Genomic DNA, 18,274 nt, shown 5'->3' with positions numbered 1-18,274 from the left:
TCGCTATTTTTTCGAAGGGGCACACATATTTTTCCAACTCTTCTATACCCGACTGGGCAACAATTACTTTTAAAGATGTTTTCACTATTAGAAACTTTAACAGATTTAACAACTTCTTCTACCGCGGCTTCAATATCAACTTTCACAATATCCTCTTTTTTGTCACTACATTGCATCTCATTTGATTCCATTTTACTCTATTTTTTATCGTTTCGATAAATTTTCTTATGTATTGTTCCTTTATTTTATAAAACTATCATCTATTTATTTGATCACAATATAAAACTTCGTCAAACATTTAATTGAATTTGGTTTGGAACGAACGTTTTATGTAGATATCTCAAAAAATAAAACTGTATTGAACACACTGTATTCGAGAACGAATGAATGTTATATTCTAAATTCGTTGTTGGCAAATTCTCAAATGACGTATGTATTAGTCATTTAATTAAATTAGTAGGTAATTATGGAATGCAGTTCGGTCAATGTGGCTTATCTCATTTCTTGAAACGGCAAAGTAATTTTTTTGGAACGAAGTTCCTTATAATGAAAATAAGGGACGAGACAAGCAGGACGTTCATCTGATGGTAATTGATACGCCTTGCCCATTACAAGCAGTGTCGCTCAGGTTTCTTGAAAAACCCAAAAATTCTGAACGGCACTACAATCTCAATACTACGGCGCTCGTCACCTTGAGACATGAGATATTAAGTCTGAATTACCCAGATATTTCACTAGCTACGGCGCCCTTCGGACCGAAACACAGTAATGTTTACACATTACTGCTTCACGGCAGAAATAGGTGCCGTTGTGGTATCCATAAACTAGCCGGCATCCTGTGCAAAGGAACTTATACCCACTGGTACTTGAAGGGCTTTTATTTTTCTGTTTATATTTTAATGTGATATTTTAGGCTTAACATGGCAAAAATAGAATTAAAATTTTTGGTCCGAAAAATGAGAAATTCGGAAAAAATTAATATGTTTTTATTCAAATTTCTTCTAGAGAAGAAAACATTATTCATGTAAAAATTGTCCAAATCGCGGAAAAAGTCATAGTTGGTTAGGGCCAGGTCTATTTCTTTTATGGTAATTATTTTAATGCTTTTCAGGATTTTTGAGAAACCCAAAAGCTCTGAGGGGCACTACAATTGCGCTCGTCATCCTGAGACATAGGATGTTAAGTCTCGTTTGCCCAGTAATTACACTAGCTACGGCAACCTTCAGGCCGAAATACCGTAATGTGTACATTACTGCTTCACGGCAGAAATAGGCGCCGTTGTTTTAAGATAATATGGTCATGAAGACCAAGAGAATGTAAAAAACTAAAAACTACGTAATAACGGAAGCGAGAATAATAATGATATATTATTATCTAGCATATAAACATAAGTGATTGACCTTTTAATAAGATGTTATTTATGGTACAAATTTACAGACATAAATTTTAAATCATCTATTTTGGATCGTGTTAATATCGTTTTTTATTTTGTGTAGCTATAGACATTTGTTATATCATTCCATGTGTGTGTGTGTGTGTATGTGTGTGTGTGTGTGTGGGTTTGTATTATTCATGTCAGTGTTGTTATGGTTTTTCCCAATGTCTATCATAATATTATCTGTTGCGTAAAATAATTAATGTTCGCAAAATACGCATTTTCCTACATAGCGAGACCTGTTTTTTTGCGCCCAGACAAAGGGAAAGGGTACCCTCCGGGATAACGACGGGAGGGAGGTGAATGCTCATGCATACCAAGGCAGCCTAAGTCTGCTTTGGTTATGTGAGACTCACGTAAAATCTAAATGCCTAGTGCCTACCCAATTAACACCACCTGAGGTTGGCTTTGAGCAAGTGCCCTCTAAGCCTTCATCGAAGGCGACCATCTCTTGGGGAGATAGAGGCGCAAAATAGCGAGTCCACTTGCAACACAGCTTATATATAAAAAATTGTGTGGCTAAAGTATGTAGGCAAACTTTCTAAGTTCAAGCGTAGATTTGAGTGTAATATCTTCAACGCACACATTCCTAGAAATACAAGTACTATTTTGAAATACAGATAAGTGTTATTGTAAATTATAGATGTACACTAGCATTGGTTGCGGTTTCCCGCCCGCAGGTCCTTATCGAATATACCACACGCTTAATTGTCATATTTTTTTCTTTCCTTTAGGGAACATAATAATATAGTTACTATAATTAGTTATGTTTTTAAAGTGATTCTAGGATAAATACACAAATAAAATTTGAAAAACACAATTTTATGAACGATGCGGGGCTCGAACCCATGACCTCTGGCGTTCCGTGCCAGTGCTCTAACCAACTGAGCTAACCGTTCGAGTGACGTATCGTCATAAAATCTTTCATGCTTTGTTCAATTATATATGAAATTCGGCAAAATAAATGTACACATATTTTAGACTTATATTTATTACATTTGTTCGTCATTTATTTACACAGCAAGCTCCAGCGAACACCAAATTATACGCTATTAATTCAGTCTTATAATTATTAACAGAACTCAAAATTGAGAAATTAAATTAGGATATAAAAAATAACACTTAATAATAACAAAATCAAAAACGGAAAACTTGAGTTTAAGTGAGAAGAAGTGAAAAGAATCCGATAACCATACTTTTAAATTATCAAAATTTAATTTGTAGCTTCGATAGTTCACAAGATAAAATTTGGAAGATGATGCATACAAAATGAACAAATATGGAAGGTAATTAATACAGAATGAACATTTGGATAACATAAAACTCAAAAAATTAAAAAAAAAGTAAAGGTTCATACATTGGATGCCTTAAGTAATCTCCGTAACTAATTTCACTGTTAGAAACCTTTATTAGCTCTATGCTAAATACTACATTATACAGTTTTAGCAAAGAAAGTGATACTTATGCAATTTTGCTATGTTAAGCCTAACAGAAGGTTTAAAAATATGTTTATCAAAAAGTCTATCCGCTAGTAATTGCAAAAAGTCTATCCGCTATTAATTGCAAAAAGCATCATTAAAGTTAATGTTTCATTAAATATTATATCTTCACTTTCTTTTTCATTTTGAAGTCAAAGATAAGCATGTGATATAATGAAACATTAACTTTATATATGCTTTCTGCAAGTAGCGGTATGTCACTGTATGTATTCACTGAATATTTAATTCGTAATTTCACCATGACATTTAATATATTATATCTTTAAACTAGCAATTCTTGTATATATATATTCTGAATCTCGGAAACGGCTCCAACGATTTTAATGAAATTTAGTATACAGGTAGTTTCGGGGGCGAGAAATCTAGCTAGGTTTCAATTTATTAAAATGTAGTTTTATCCGTGTTTTAATGAGAAACAGCTACAATAACTCCTAGCTATAATAAGGTAAATTTTGCCGTCATCTAGATAGACTATGACAGCTGTGAAAACCTCGAAAAAATATAGTTTAGAAATAACCTCTACTTTGAGAAATTTACGCACACTAACACAAAGTATCACAAACCGCGAGTTTACGACGTAGCTTGTCACGCATACTAAACTAATATTCCGGGTCTGTTTTTATCGGTTGTCGAACAGCAAGAGACTCTATCTAGACATTTAAATAATCTAAGTACTATCTGTTAGTTTCGAAAGTTTTCCTCTCCACATAATACTTTCTGCACTGTAACACTTAAAAGCACAGACGCGGCTTCATATTACATACACAAACTATCGTGTGTATTTTAAATACATCTTTCCATCTATTTGGCAAGTGGAATACAGCGTCGTCCTTTTTTAACGAATCCTACAGCACACTTTTGAAATCTAAATCCATTTCTATCATCAAAGTTAGGTATGGACAGAGGAATCGCTTGTTCAGTATCAACTTCATCATTTTCTACTTCTATCATTCTAATTTTTGCCACTGGATTTCCATTGTGATCCATTTTTACAGTAATCTTCAAAGTTGTATCACCATTAAGGGGTATATCTTTATATTTAATCACTCTGCTATTCACATTTGCAATTATTATTGTCAAAACAACTACACTTACAAAATTCATCTTAAAAGACATTTTAATATAATGTTTCTGCAAAACGTCTTCACTATTGTATTTCTACTTTGAAACTCGCCTTGATTTCTGTAACGCAAGTTTATATATTAAGTATGCAAGTTTTCCTTCCTATAACTTAGTGCGTCAGAAATGTCTTAATAACCTGTTTTAAGTAGCAGGTATCAATTCATTGATTCATAAAAGCTATATTCAAATGGACCTTTGTAATTATTAAACTAAATCATGATTTCACTTCAATACTTTTCATGATACACAAATGTTTTTAAGTTTATGACAAATTACAGAATTAGAATATAGGCTTAAAAAGAGAATAGTTACTTCTGGTAGAGAAACATATTTTTTATTTAAGATATCAGCAGAGTCATTGGTATTATTTTCATGTCCAGCATCAGTGAGTAATTTTTTATATGAGTAAATACGTGTCTGGGGAATTCCTTGTCGGTATGACTGTGTATTTGTTACAGGCAAATTTTTAATTCAGGTATTCTGTACAATATCTAGCTTTGGAATGTATGAAATATTAGGTGCATTCCCTACGTGTGTTATATGTGTGTTCATTGAGCAGGGTGACTATCGTTTAGGTATGTATGAAGTGTTTTAATAATTTTGATTAAAAACCTTGAGCTTGTCACCGTTTCGGCAATTTTTAGGATATGGACCTGTCCACTCTATGGTTGCGCGTCGTTTTAGAGGATCACATCCACATCTATGCTATAGGTTTCCCATAGTCTAAATGAACATACCCCGTACGTTTACAAAGGATAGGCACTGAAGTTCCGGCAAAATATCAAATTTTCTATCAAGTTCTCCCTTGAGAAAGTCGCGGAGTAATAATTTGATCCTTGGTCAATCTAACTGCAGAAGATTCATGTTTGTTATATTATTATAATACCTTCAACGGAACCTGATAAAAGATAAACAAGTTCACAAAATATATAAGCATTTGCATAAACTCAGGCTGGTCATAAATATCTACTGATGCAACAAGAAAATAACGGTTGAAACTCGAACCTGTCGTTAATGTGATGTCTCGTTTTGGCACCGATCTGCGTTAAAAATTCTTGCAATATTAAAAGTATATCTTATCTATAGTTCTTGCAATATTAAAGCACTGATTGAACCGAATTGATAAAACCGTGCTGTGATGGCAATGTAACGAAAACTATGTACACAAAGAAGGTCATTTGCAGTTTTATAAACTCTTCTCAAAGTATTCATGTTAAATGCACCAGCCTACTGAAACTCTAAGAAAAAAGCGATTCACTCGATTGTATGAAACGTGCAGTCATTGATAGATTGACCGATGACGGCTATAAATAAATAGCTCTTGTAAAAAACGGAGATAGCCGAAATCCACTACGTTATAAGCAACTGTTTGTTTTCAATCTTAGCCGGATTATCCTAGTCGCTAATCACAATACTGTAATTACTACTATTTCAAACGTATGTCAAATCACTGCACGTTTCATAGTAAACTAAATTTAAATTTTTACTTAAGCAGTCCCGCCTCTTATTACATAGTATTTACATCCTCTTTGAATGTACACAATTAAGGGTTGTTTTTTTATTTAAATAAACATTCTTTGTTTGTAACAGAAAAAGATCTGACGATCTTTCGAACCCAAATACTTCTGTATAGAAAAGCATTGTGGCCTTAAATAATTGCTCACTGAGTTTTTATCGCAACTCGTTTAGTCCAATGTGAGCAAGCGACAAAACCAGTGCACTGTTTTGTAGCGTGAACCTTAGATTAAGGATTAGTCTCTTACTAGATACCGCACTAGCTAAGACCAATAGCTTTTTATTACGGCAACTATTAGATGCTTGTGTGCGTGGCATCTTGGCAAATCATCTTTAAAATTTTGTAACATACGCTTCGTGTTATTTTACATTGAAATTAATAAAATACAAAATACTTATATATGATATGTCGTCCCAGTGTTTTTCTTATGTCTTGTAGTATTATGTTCACAAAGTTTTACTACGGCACCCTTGTGGTCCTCCAGAGATCCTGTGCGGAGCCGTAAAAGTCGGGCCGCGGCAGGTCGATAAATATTGTTAAGTATTTAAATTAAATTAAAGTATAGTAAGAATACAAAGTACCAATTAATACGTAGATAAGGTATATTATACCTTTATATATTGGAATAATAATTTAGAGCCAAATATGTTAAAGAAAAATATGAAAATTGCAAAAAACTAGCTATCAATAATTTACCTGTCGACATATTTCTGTGAAACATCTTTCTCAAAGATGAAGCTTTTGAAAAACAAATATCGGTCGAGATTAATGGACATCCACCTAAAAGACAAAGAATTAGCAGTTCTTCTCGAGAGCCAAAGAATAAAACACTGGCTCGAGACCGTCGCTGAAGTTTCAATTTAATTTGAAACGACACAATATATAGCACTTAATTACTATCAGTTCTTTTTTCTGGACCTTGATAAAATTTTTACCACAGTGTCCGGACCCCACCTATTCCAGTGGGAGGCTCCTTTGCACAGAATGCCGGCTAGATTATGGGTACCACAACGGCGCCTATTTCTGCTGTGAAGCAGTAATGTGTAAGCATTACTGTTTCGCTCCGAAGGGCGCCGTAGCTAGGGAAATTACTGGTCAAATGAGACTTGACATCTTATGTCTCAAGGTGAAGAGCGCAGTTGTAGTGCCGCTTAGAATTTTTGGGTATTTCAACAATTCTGGACGGCATTACATTGTAATGGGAAGGGCGTATTAATTACCATCAGCTAAATGTCCTGCTCGTTCCGACCTTTATCTTCATTTTAAAAAAACTTATAACGCACTTGCCGACGTCTGCGTTAGATAGTACATCGCAGTACAATTAAATATTGGGATGCAACCTGTTTAGACACGCTGGCCCCTACCCATCTACATAGAACCAACAACAGAGCTGGAGCGGCTTATGAAGCGGCTGAAAAAGCTAAGGCATTCAAGTAGAGGGGTCTAGGCTCCGAATATGATTTTGTCCCATTCGGTGTCGAGACCCTTGGTCCGTGAGGTCCTAGCACTATAAGGCTTTTGAAGGAAATAGCTAAAAGATTAGTCGACATCAAAGGAGACCGAAGAGCTAGCAGCAACCTCAGACAAAGAATAAGTCTATCTATTCAAAGGAGGAAAGCCTAAAGGGGCTCCTTTGATTAATATATTTTATTTTGTAAGGTTTTCAGTTTTAGGTTCATTGTTCTAGTAGATTTTTTTTCTGTATAAATAAATGGATTCAAATAGGTATGTACTTATTTTTATTTAATTTATATGATAATACGAGCTGTTTGAGCAACTTTATCAGGGTGGACTTTAATGATATGTTTCGGCATATTTATACATCGTACCTTGAGAACAACAAAAGTATAAGTAGTCTTATGTCGATTTGTTGATTTTTACGTCATAGAAAAGAGCAACTCAAATAACATTAGCTCAATTTTTTTCAGAGTGTTCTTACAAGCAGTAAGCGAGTAGTGTAAGAATATAATATTTGTGTATTTTTACGTTTGACAAAATTATTCTCAGCATCTGGTGTTCTTCCGAAGTGCGATTTACAAGGATATTGGTGTCATTTACAACCAAATTGTGTAATGAGCTTTAATATAGAGTTGGATGAGATGCGGTATTTTTTGCATCCTACCTGTGGAGGCAGATCTGTTTTTCGCTAAATGATTCAGATGTTATTGCTGATGTGGTACTACAAGGTATGTAACTCTTCATTCTATACTAAGTGGTGATATCTAAGGATAAGAATTCCAGCGAACTTAAAGGACACCACAATATATCTACAGGTTCCTGAAAAGAGATATTAATGAAGCACATTGGCAGACTTGCACGACTTCCCTCTGGAACTCGTGCGTCCTGGTCACTCGGCAAGGCTGTCCAAAGAAACTGATCTCCTGGGCTCCCTCTTCGCGTTCAACTCGACTCTGGATGACCAAGTCACACCACCACCGCATATTCCACGGTGCGAGTCATACATACCACTGGTAAAATTAATAAGGGCGCCGTGCTTAAGGCGCTTTCCAACTTGAACAATCATAAATCGAGCCGGCCCAATGGCATTCCCCCGATGATGCTGCAGACATTTGCTTTGGCGTGGGTCCTTAACTAACTTTTCCAGCCCCCCCTACTCATCAGGCATGGTCCCAAAATTACGGAAGGTGGCTTTAGTGCACCCTATCCCTAAGAAAGGTTTTTTTTTATATGTGAGGGGGCAAACGGGCAAGAGGCTCATGGGATGGGGAGAGGTGAGGCAACCGCCCATGGACATCCGCAACAACAGGTGTGTCAAGAAATGCGTTGCCGGCCTTTAAGGTGGGAGTATGCTTTTTTCTTGAAGGTCCCTAAGTCGTATCTGTTCGGGAAGACCGCTGCCGGTAGTTGATTTCACAAAGTTGCTGTGCGAGGCAAGAAATTTCGAAGAAAACGCGCGGTTGTGGAATGCCAGACGTCTACGTGATGCGGATGGTACTTTGCACGTAATGTCCGATGGTGGAATTCGGCGCTGGAATCAACCCGAACAGCTCCTCTGAGCACTCCCCGTGATAAATGCGGTAGAAGATGCAGAGAGAACCCACATCTCTACGCAATGCCAGAGAATCAAGCCAATCGGAGATGACTTGATCGTCGATGATTCTAGCCGCTCTTCGTTGTATGCGGTCAAATGGAAGAAGCTGGTACTGGGGAGCACCCGCCCAGAGGTGAGAACAGTACTCCATGTGAGGCCGAATTTGCGCCTTATAACGTTGCAGGCGGTGGCTTTTAGTGAAGTACTGTCTCGCCTTACTGAGTACACCAAGCTTTTTAGAGGCCAGTTTGGCCTTCTCTTCCAAGTGACCACGGAACTGAACGTCGCTCGATATATCGACGCCAAGTATGCCAATACAGGCTGTGGCAGTTAGAGTAGTGATCTCGAATCGAGGGGATACGACAAAGGGAGACTTTTTAGTGGTGAACGCACAAACTTGTGTCTTCTTGGGGTTGAATTGGACTAAATTTTGTCGGCCCCATTCCGAGACTTTGTAAAGCATAGTCTCGATTTCAGACACAAGTTTCATCCGGTTCTCGTCGACGCTATCCCGGGACATGTTGGCACGGCCGGTGTAGGAAGCATACCCCGTGCTGTCGTCTGCATAGCAATGAATATTGCTGATTTGCAGCATATCATTGATATGCAGAAGAAACAGCGTAGGGGATAGCACACAGCCTTGCGGGACACCAGAATTTATGGGTTTTAAGTCGGAGCATGCACCGTTGATAACAACCTTCATGCTCCGATCAGCCAAAAAGCTAGTGACCCATTTGCACAACTTCTCGGGAAGCCCATAGGATGGCAGTTTCGCTATAAGCGCTTTATGCCACACCCGATCAAAGGCCTTCGCTATGTCCAAACTCACCGCCAACGCCTCTCCCTTCGACTCAACCGCTTGCGCCCATTTATAGGTGAGGTACGCAAGAAGATCACCAGCTGAGCGACCATGATGGAAACCGTACGGCTGATCAGCTGGTGCCCCTCTAGGTATCCCAAGAGCTGGCGGTTGATGATCGACTCCATTACTTTGGAGAAAATGGAGGCCATGCCGGATTTTTACCTCCGGCATATATGAATCGCACCGCGGAATATGCGGTGGTGGTGCCTTGGTCATCCAGAGTCGAGTTGGACGCGAAGAGGGAGCCCAGGAGATCAGCTTTCTCTTTCGCGTCATGGGCCAGCGAGTCATCCCTGTGCAGTGGCGGAATGGCTGGCTGGCAGAAGTTTCCTTGGACAGCCTTGGCGAGCGACCAGAACGCACGAGTTCCCGAGGGAAGGCGTGCAAGTCTCTCGCCAATTCTGCCAATGTGCTTCGACTTCGCGTCAGCAATAACTCTTTTGAAGGACCTGGAGGCATGATTGAAGTGTTTTTAAGTTCGCTGGAATTCACATCCTTAGATACCACCGCATTGACCCAAGCCTGATAGCACTCCTGCTTTCGGCGAGAGGCCATTTTGCAGGAGCGGTCAAACCATGGTTGGGACCTGCCACCGATAGGCACAGAGGAGGATGGAATGAAGAGTTCCATACCTTGCAGTACCACATCAGCAACAGCGTCAGCAGCGGCATCTGGATCTCCCAGCGAAAAACAGATCTGCCTCCACGGGTAGGATGCAAAAAAGCACCGCATCTCGTCCCACTCTGCTGACCTATAGTGCCACACGCGACGACAGCCTAAGAAGCGGGGCCGTGTTGGGCGCGTGATCGGCACGGTGTTCCGGATCAGGCAGTGGTCCGACGATCCCAGAGGAGGATCAATGGAAACTAGGTAGCCGTCCGGATGTGAGGTCGACAGAAGGTCCAACAGTGAAGGTGTATGATCTTGCACATCTGGGATTCGCGTTGGCGCAATAACCAGTTGCGTCAGACCATATGCTAAGGCGAAGTCGTGAACAGATCTCCCTGCATGATCGGTGGTACGTGAGCCTAGCCATTCGGCGTGGTGGGCGTTAAAATCGCCAAGAAACACGATCTCTGTAGTGGGGATCTGCTCCAACACGGAATCTGTAGCCATTTGGATGTGTTCGAGGAGCCGGTCAGTCTCTTCGTTACCGCTATGGGACCTATACAGGCATGCGTAGATTCGCGGATGGTCATCGCAGTCTACACGCAGCCAGATGATCCAGGTCCTGTCCTTTAAGAAAACTCAGGCGTCGAGAACAGACATCCTCCCTGACGTAAACGCACACGCCTGCCCGTGGTATAAAAGAGTGTTCCAAATTATACCCCGGGTAGGAAAGGTAAGATGAATCAGCCAGGGAGGATATCTGTGTCTCGGTTAAAAAGAGCAGGGCCGACTTCGCCGTCTCCAGGTGAAAGTGGACGGCATTTAAATTTGAGCGAAGCCCCCTGATGTTGCAAAAGTCCACAGCGAGCGTGGAGGAGGGTGGTTTGAGCCTCCTGCTCTGTCTGCCCCGAGTCAGCGCAGATTTGCCCCCTCCAGAATACGCGGGGCAGCCTGGGCAACCACTGTTAGGTACAGGCCCTAATTGTGGACGCCCAGGGACGGATTCTCCAGGGCTGCATAGCCTGGTACCGTCCTGGAGCAGTCTCGTTTTAGTCTGTGCTGCCATTTGTATTTGGGAGGGGGGGTGTAGGCCTCCGGATACCCCACTCACCGAACGAAACACAGCGGCATAGCCGCTATTTCACGCCGGTTTCGAGTGGGGGAGTGGTATTTCTCCGGGCGTGCCGGCCCAATTCGGTTGTGTCCGTGAGGACCCAACATGGCACTACCACTCCTAAAACGCGTGTACGCTCGGATCCGTCACACTACCGCCCCATTGCCATTACCTCCATTTTCTCCAAAGTAATGAAGTTAATTATCAACCGCCAGCTCTTGGGATACCTAGAGGAGCACAAGCTGATCAGCAACTGCCAATACGGCTTCAGTCAGGTTGGCAGTTGGCGTTGAGTTTGGACATAGCGAAGGCTTTCGATCGGGTGTGGCATAAATCGCCTATAGCAAAAACGCCATTCTATTGGCTTCCCCATGGGTTGTGCAAATGGGTCACTAGCTGTTTTGCCGATCGGAGCATCAAGGCTGTTATCAACGGTGCATATGCTGCAAATCAGCAGTATTCATTGCTATGCAGATGTCAGGACAGGGTATGCTAGCTACACCGAACGATCCAACATGTCCCGGGAAAGCGTCGACGAGAACCGGAACATACTTGTCTAAAATCAAGATTATGCTTTGTAATGTCTCAGAATGGGGCCGAAAAACTTTTGTGCAATTTAACCCCAAGAAGACAAAAGTATGTGCGTTCATCGCTAAAAAGTCTCCCTCTGTTGTATCCCCTCGATTCGACATGATTCCTCTAACTGCCACAACCTGTATTGGCATACTTGGCGTCGATATATCGAGCGAAGTTCAGTTCCGTAGTCACTTTGAAGAGAAGGCCAAACTGGCCTCTAAAAAGCTTAGTGTACTCAGTAAGGCGAGACAGTTCTTCACTATAAGGCACCGCTTGCCACTATATAAGGTGCAAATTCGAGTTCGATTCGAGATCTAATCATCGACGACCAAGTCATCTCCGATTGGCTTGATACTTTGGCGTTGCGTAGAGATGTGGGTTCTCTCTGCATCTTTTACCGCATTTATCACGGGAAGTGTGCAGAGGAGCTGTTCGGGTTGATTCCAGCGGCCAAATTCCACCACGGACATTACGTCAAAATGTAAAACACCACCCACATCACGTTGACGTCTGGCATTCCACAAACGCGCGCTTTGCTAGAAATGTTGCTTCGCACAGCCACTTTGTGGAATCGATAACCGTCTGCGGTTTTCCCGAACTTAAATGACTTAGGGACCTTCAAGAAACGAGCATACATACCTTAAAGACTGGCAATGCATCTCTTGACACCTGTTGCTGCGGTTGCCTCAGAACTCCTCATCCGGTGAGCCTCTTGGCCGTTTGCCTCATTTATATAAATAAATAAAAAATAATAATGACACGATATTCATAATAAGTGCATAGACATCCTGCTTAAAATCTGTGTTTCCCATGCTGTTGCAGAAGAGTGTGTGCAGCGGAGATCACTTAACACCAGGTAACCCGTACGCTCGTTACTTGGCAATCTGGTGACTGAAAAGCATTTAGCAGCAGCAGTTAGACAGATAGCCTAAAGACAGGATATTGTTTCTATAAAAAGATTTATAATAACTACAGCTTATAAAGCATTATCCTCCGCCGCGTCTGTCTGCTCGCGATAAAGTCATAAGCTATTGCACAGATTTTAATGCTGGTTTACCAATAGATTAATAGCGATTCTCGACGAAATGTTTACGTTTTAGTGTTTATTACCGATAATTGTTGGAGGTGTCGGAAAAAATGAGCCGCCTGGGGGCAGATACTTTAAGAAATTGGCAATTATAAAGCGGTAATGTAAAAGCTGTTTACACAAATACTATATAAATTGTTATCATTTTATTACTACATCTTATAAAATCATTCAGAAATACGTTTTTGTTTCATTTTTAACTCATTAAAATACATTATTGAAAGAACAGCGTCTGTCGGGTCCTCTAGAATGGTATCCAGATTTGTGGCGTGTCGTACAAAGGTACAGTTTTGAATGTTCAATTATAACTTTGACAAAAATTCTTTTATACAAAAAACACGTGCAATATTAGACTTAAACTAAATTACATGACACAAAGTAATCAATTCTTTTAATTAAGCTGACTTCAGTAAACCCTCTTTGGAGACAGAGAATTTTCCCGTTTTAATTAAAACACGGGAGGGAGTTCTAAAATAAAATTTACGCCATTATTCAACAGTGTAACGATGATCATTAATTATCGTGAACAACCTAGATATTTTTACGAGCTCATTTTATTTTTCTGTTGGCAGCACTCGGTTGGTAAACTACAGATTCTTCCAATATTACTCGTACATTCTGTTAATGTTTTCCTACGGCCTTTCCTGCCTTTTTCTACTGTAATGTGCAAGCATCCGTGTGCGACTTCAAAAAGGAGGAGGTTCTCAATTCCATTTGTATATTTTTCTTCGTGCGGTAGCTAATGGAATTTCTGTGCTCAAGAGACTTAACATCTTAAGGACGTATGTATGTAATATGCTAGACCATAGCAGTAGTAAGCCGTTCCCCGTGAAAGAAACGGTTATAGATCTTCACGAATATTACGACGTATCGGGAAGGGCACGGGGCAGGTTCGACCCTCACCCGGTACCTGAACGCGGTTCTAGAATAGTTCATCCTTTGAGTTTCAGAGACGACTTAACTTATCCGACTTCAAATACATGAAGAGCTTCTCAATACAACTGTACTTTTTTGTATGTTTGATATATCAGCTCGTGAGAAATCATGTGACAATCAGTAGGTAGGTCTACACTTATTCAACGAAAAACGAAGTTTCGAACGAAGTTTTGCGTGTTTCCTATTATGGTTCCATTCGTTCCGAAATTTCGTCCCGAGCGAACATTGTTTGACATTTCGATTTTTGAAACCTACTTTAATTCATTTACGTTCCGAACGAAAGTTTGAACATGACAGCTGTTTGTTAGGAATTTTAAGCTCAATATGACGAAACCAAAGGTGTTGCTGAAGCTACTCCACGTGAAGAATGTAGAAGGAACCGGCGCCGTCTGCGCAGTCAATTTAATATTAGTTAAATTACTTTGTAGGAAATTAAAGACTAAAATAAATTATGCTGCTGTGTTTTACATGAATTATGTATAAAGGGTGGTATTAATATTCCCGAGTTGACAGATGATGAACTCTAAGCTGAAAGAAGCAGGCAGGTACTAATTCAGCTGTTTCTTCAGCTCAAGTCCTACAGGCAAGTTGAAGGGCAAGAGCTGCATTAGAACCACTGTTAGGGAGAATAAAGATTAAACTTAGAACGTTATCTTACCTAATCCTTTCTAACAGTAGTGACATTTATAGTAAGTTTCATCATATTTTTCCTTTTTGTCATTTATAAAAGAACAGAATATATATTTTTTTATTATATCAGGAAAACTTAAGACCCAACAAAGAGACCCAGACATATTAAGTAATAAGAGACAGTTTCATCATCGTATGTGCAACCATTCGAAAAGATGTACCTATAAAGAATTGTATTAATTAAAGGCGATATTTTTAGTGAAAAAAAAACAAATAAGTATATAAGGTACTGATATTTACTTGAAACTTGTCTGATAGAATGTGAATCGCGATTACGAGGTGTGTTAAGAAGCACTTTATACGATGTTTTATTAATACCATAGTTGAGAAACAATTTCAGAAATCTTTTTATAGAATTTAAACAAAAACGTGTTAGTACTAAGTTGACATGTTTACATTGCGTGTGTAATACTGATATTCTGGTTGTCATTTGTGACTACTACCCATCGGTGGCATGAAATAGTACTCTTCAAATTAGTCGGGTAGCGATGTCATTCATTTCAATCGTTCACGAATTTTTTTATAGTTCCGAAGTTCGTCGGTGAAACTTCGTTTAAATTTCGTTCGTTTACGAAGTTACGTTTCGGTGATAGAGAGTAAACCCCCAGATCTAATGATGGATGGTGATGAAACCACGATTGTGATCAGTGCAGCCGACTGCGCAAAACGTCTATAAGCATAATAATATTATTGCCGTGGAGGTGAACTAATTCTGTAAGAAACCTTATGGGATATCCTTGAAAGCATGTCTAGATGAATGCGAGCTTGAATACGGCAAGAGTCGCTCTCATTCCATATTATTAAAATTCTCTTTACTAAAACAATTTTTACTGAGCAAATCTTTAGCAAATAAGTGTATATATCCTTTCTTTGGATTATAATTGTATGTATTATCTCTCGTCACAATAAGTACTCGTGAAATGTTAATAGGTGCGTGATATTTCAATCAATTGCCGTATTAGACAACCAAAAAGTATAATATATTACTACACACTGTCTGTTCGCGATAAAGTCAAAAACTACTTCATCGATTTTCGTGCTGTTTCCACTAATGGATAGCGTGGTTCTCGAGGAAGGTTTGAGTATATAATTTGCTTAGATTTTGCATACATATTTGTATACATGAACGATATTTGTTGGGGGTGTCGGAAAAAATAAGCCGTCTGGGGCTTTCAACAAAAATACTTTGACTCCACGATGGCATAAAATATCTATCTCCTATGGATAACATATTGTATCCATTTTAATACTTAAAAAAAATGGCAATTATGAAACTGTAATATAAAAGTTGTTTACATAAATACGATATTAATCCTTATCACTTAATTTCTACATAATATTATAAAATCATTCAAAAATATGTTTTTGTTTCATTTTTAACTCAATAACTTTGATCACACATTCGGCTCTAGCTATTTCCGAATACTTAAAACTTTTTTCTTCTATTGACGGAACAGCGTTTTTTTCTGAGAACTAAGAAAACAATAATTTTCTTTGGAAGTTTTTGAAGTAACAGGATTTTTTTTCTTTGTTTAAGAGGAGGACAATCAAGTAAGCATGTTATGTTCTGTGATCATCGTGGCAGATACTCTCTCGTATCACAAGAGCCGACCCGCTGACCTAATTAAAATACCTATCTATTAAAAAAACGCAGCTAAGAGAATTTGAACCTGCTAAGTTGTATTTATAAGTTATATTTATTCGTTTTTATGTTTTTAAAAATATTTTCAATTATGTTAATTTAATTTATAGCTTAAGTTGTAACGTATTATTAAGTGCTATTAGCATTAGTTGTTAACTTTTGCGGTTTTTTTAGACGATAATGTTTTTGTTGACGACCTAGTTTTTTATCAGTATATGTAATATGCTAAATAAAAAAAGCACTGAATAAATGTACGAAATATAACTTCATTAACACATTATAGCCTCAACTGTTCTTCTATATATTGCGCTATAAACTCTTTTTATTTCAATTTAAAAAAAATAGGCACAGCAATACTTGCGAGATATAACTTGTTTCATATATTATAATTCCAATGATAAAAGAAATATTTTAATCAATCAAATTTATCTGAAACCATGAATAGAGAGATATATTCCAACAATAGTTTATCTAAAAGATTGAAACAAATGATTACCGATTGCAATAAAATCACAACCAAACATTAAGTAATCAATGATCACTCAGATAAGTGTGTGAAGTGGAGGAATGTGCACGTTGAAAACAATACGGTATTAAGAACCGTTCTGAAACTGTTTGGTGATTCATTGTACTTTTAATCAAATCAATTTTACAATGTCAGTGAACACACAGCTGGTTAACTTGCAGAAAGAAGAAACAGGCGATAGAACTACGCGCAAGAAAACAGCTCAAAGGAAGGCTATAAATGCAACGGCTATATTAGCTGAAATTGTATCAACAATGTTCCTGGTATCTTTAGGTTGCATGTGTACAGTTCCTATAGATGGCCTTGCTAACGCTACTCCGATGTACGGACCATTAGGTTTCGGTCTCATCGTGTTGTTTAACATTACATCGTTTGGACATTTGTCTGGTGCCCACATGAATCCTGCGGTGACTTTAGCTGCTGTTATTTGGGGACAGACATCAATCGTAAGTGGTATATTGTACTTTATGGCGCAGTGCACTGGTTCTACAATAGGCTATGGAATACTGGTAGCCCTTTCTCCAACTGGATTTACTTCGGGCGCAATATGTGTTACACAGCCATCGTTGAAGTATACTGTGTATCAAGCATTAGGATTTGAAGTTATTTTGACAGCGGCATTGGTTTTCATAACATGTGCAGTGTGGGATCCTGTAAACAAAGATTCTCAAGAGAGTAATGCGATCAAAGTTGGATTAACAGTCGCTGGTCTATCTTTTGCTGGAGGACCGATGACCGGTGCCGGAATGAACCCGGCTAGATCATTAGGCCCAGCTATATGGACGTCTTCGTGGAGAGCACATTGGGTATACTGGGCTGGGCCATTTTTGGGATCATTTCTTGCTGTTCTCATATACAAGTTTATATGGCTACCAGATAATAAGAAGACAAATATTTGCGCTGTGCCAGATACTGGTGAAGGACTTGTTCGGAAATTGTAATTGTGCATTTATCAGCATTAAGTGTTTATTATTTATAAGTAAATTAGAAGTAGTAAATTATTATCTTTAATGTAAATATATTTAAGATATTTTATAAGTATACTAGTTGCTTCCTGCGACGTCGTTTGCGTGGACGTTATAAAGTAGTAAAAATACAATGACTGCATCGTATTGTGATTGTATGTATTATGACCTGAACTCTAGTTTAATATTCAGGCAAAATTTGAATATTGCTAAATTTAAACAAACAAAAATTCTGTGAACTACGAGTTTGGCTCCAAATTTGTTCGTAAAATATACAGCAATTAGTTTTTTATTAATAAGATATTAAGTGTTCAGTTTATACTTTATTACAATTTTTGTTATTTATAAAATAGATGTATAGGTTAATACTAGAAAAAATATAAATCACCAGATAACTATCGAGAGAATAAAATTAACTTGCTGTTTATCTTACGATTAAAAGTTTTGAATTTTTCAATCGCTTTTTATCCAAAGAATAGTTGTCTGTGGTATTGTCGAAGCAACTTCACACTTCATACGTGCAAGCGAGATGGACATATATATTATTTAACGCATAAGACAGAGAAAGGTCAAAGGATACTTCTTTGACATTAGACATTTATCACAACAATTAATAACAACAAACCTCTAATGCACTCGTTTA

The 18,274-nt window shown here is 38.5% G+C and overlaps 1 protein-coding gene across 1 annotated transcript; it reads left to right on the top strand.

Moving 5' to 3' along the window:
• The first annotated feature begins 16,733 nt into the window (after positions 1–16,733).
• LOC126967396 (aquaporin-like) lies at positions 16,734–17,778 on the top strand. Its single transcript, XM_050811841.1, has one exon. The coding sequence runs from the start codon at positions 16,795–16,797 to the stop codon at positions 17,605–17,607; it is 813 nt and encodes a 270-aa protein (XP_050667798.1). The 5' UTR covers positions 16,734–16,794; the 3' UTR covers positions 17,608–17,778.
• The last annotated feature ends 496 nt before the right edge of the window (positions 17,779–18,274 follow it).

Source organism: Leptidea sinapis, chromosome 13 (assembly GCF_905404315.1).
Source record: "Leptidea sinapis chromosome 13, ilLepSina1.1, whole genome shotgun sequence".
NCBI lineage: Eukaryota > Metazoa > Arthropoda > Insecta > Lepidoptera > Pieridae > Leptidea > Leptidea sinapis.
The sequence above is the reverse complement of the archived record's forward strand: the minus strand, read 5'-3'. Positions and strand labels throughout refer to the sequence as shown.

Excerpts from the sequence above, each read along its gene's own strand:
- LOC126967396 (XM_050811841.1), top strand. The coding sequence starts at position 16,795 with ATGTCAGTGAACACACAGCTGGTTAACTTGCAGAAAGAAGAAACAGGC.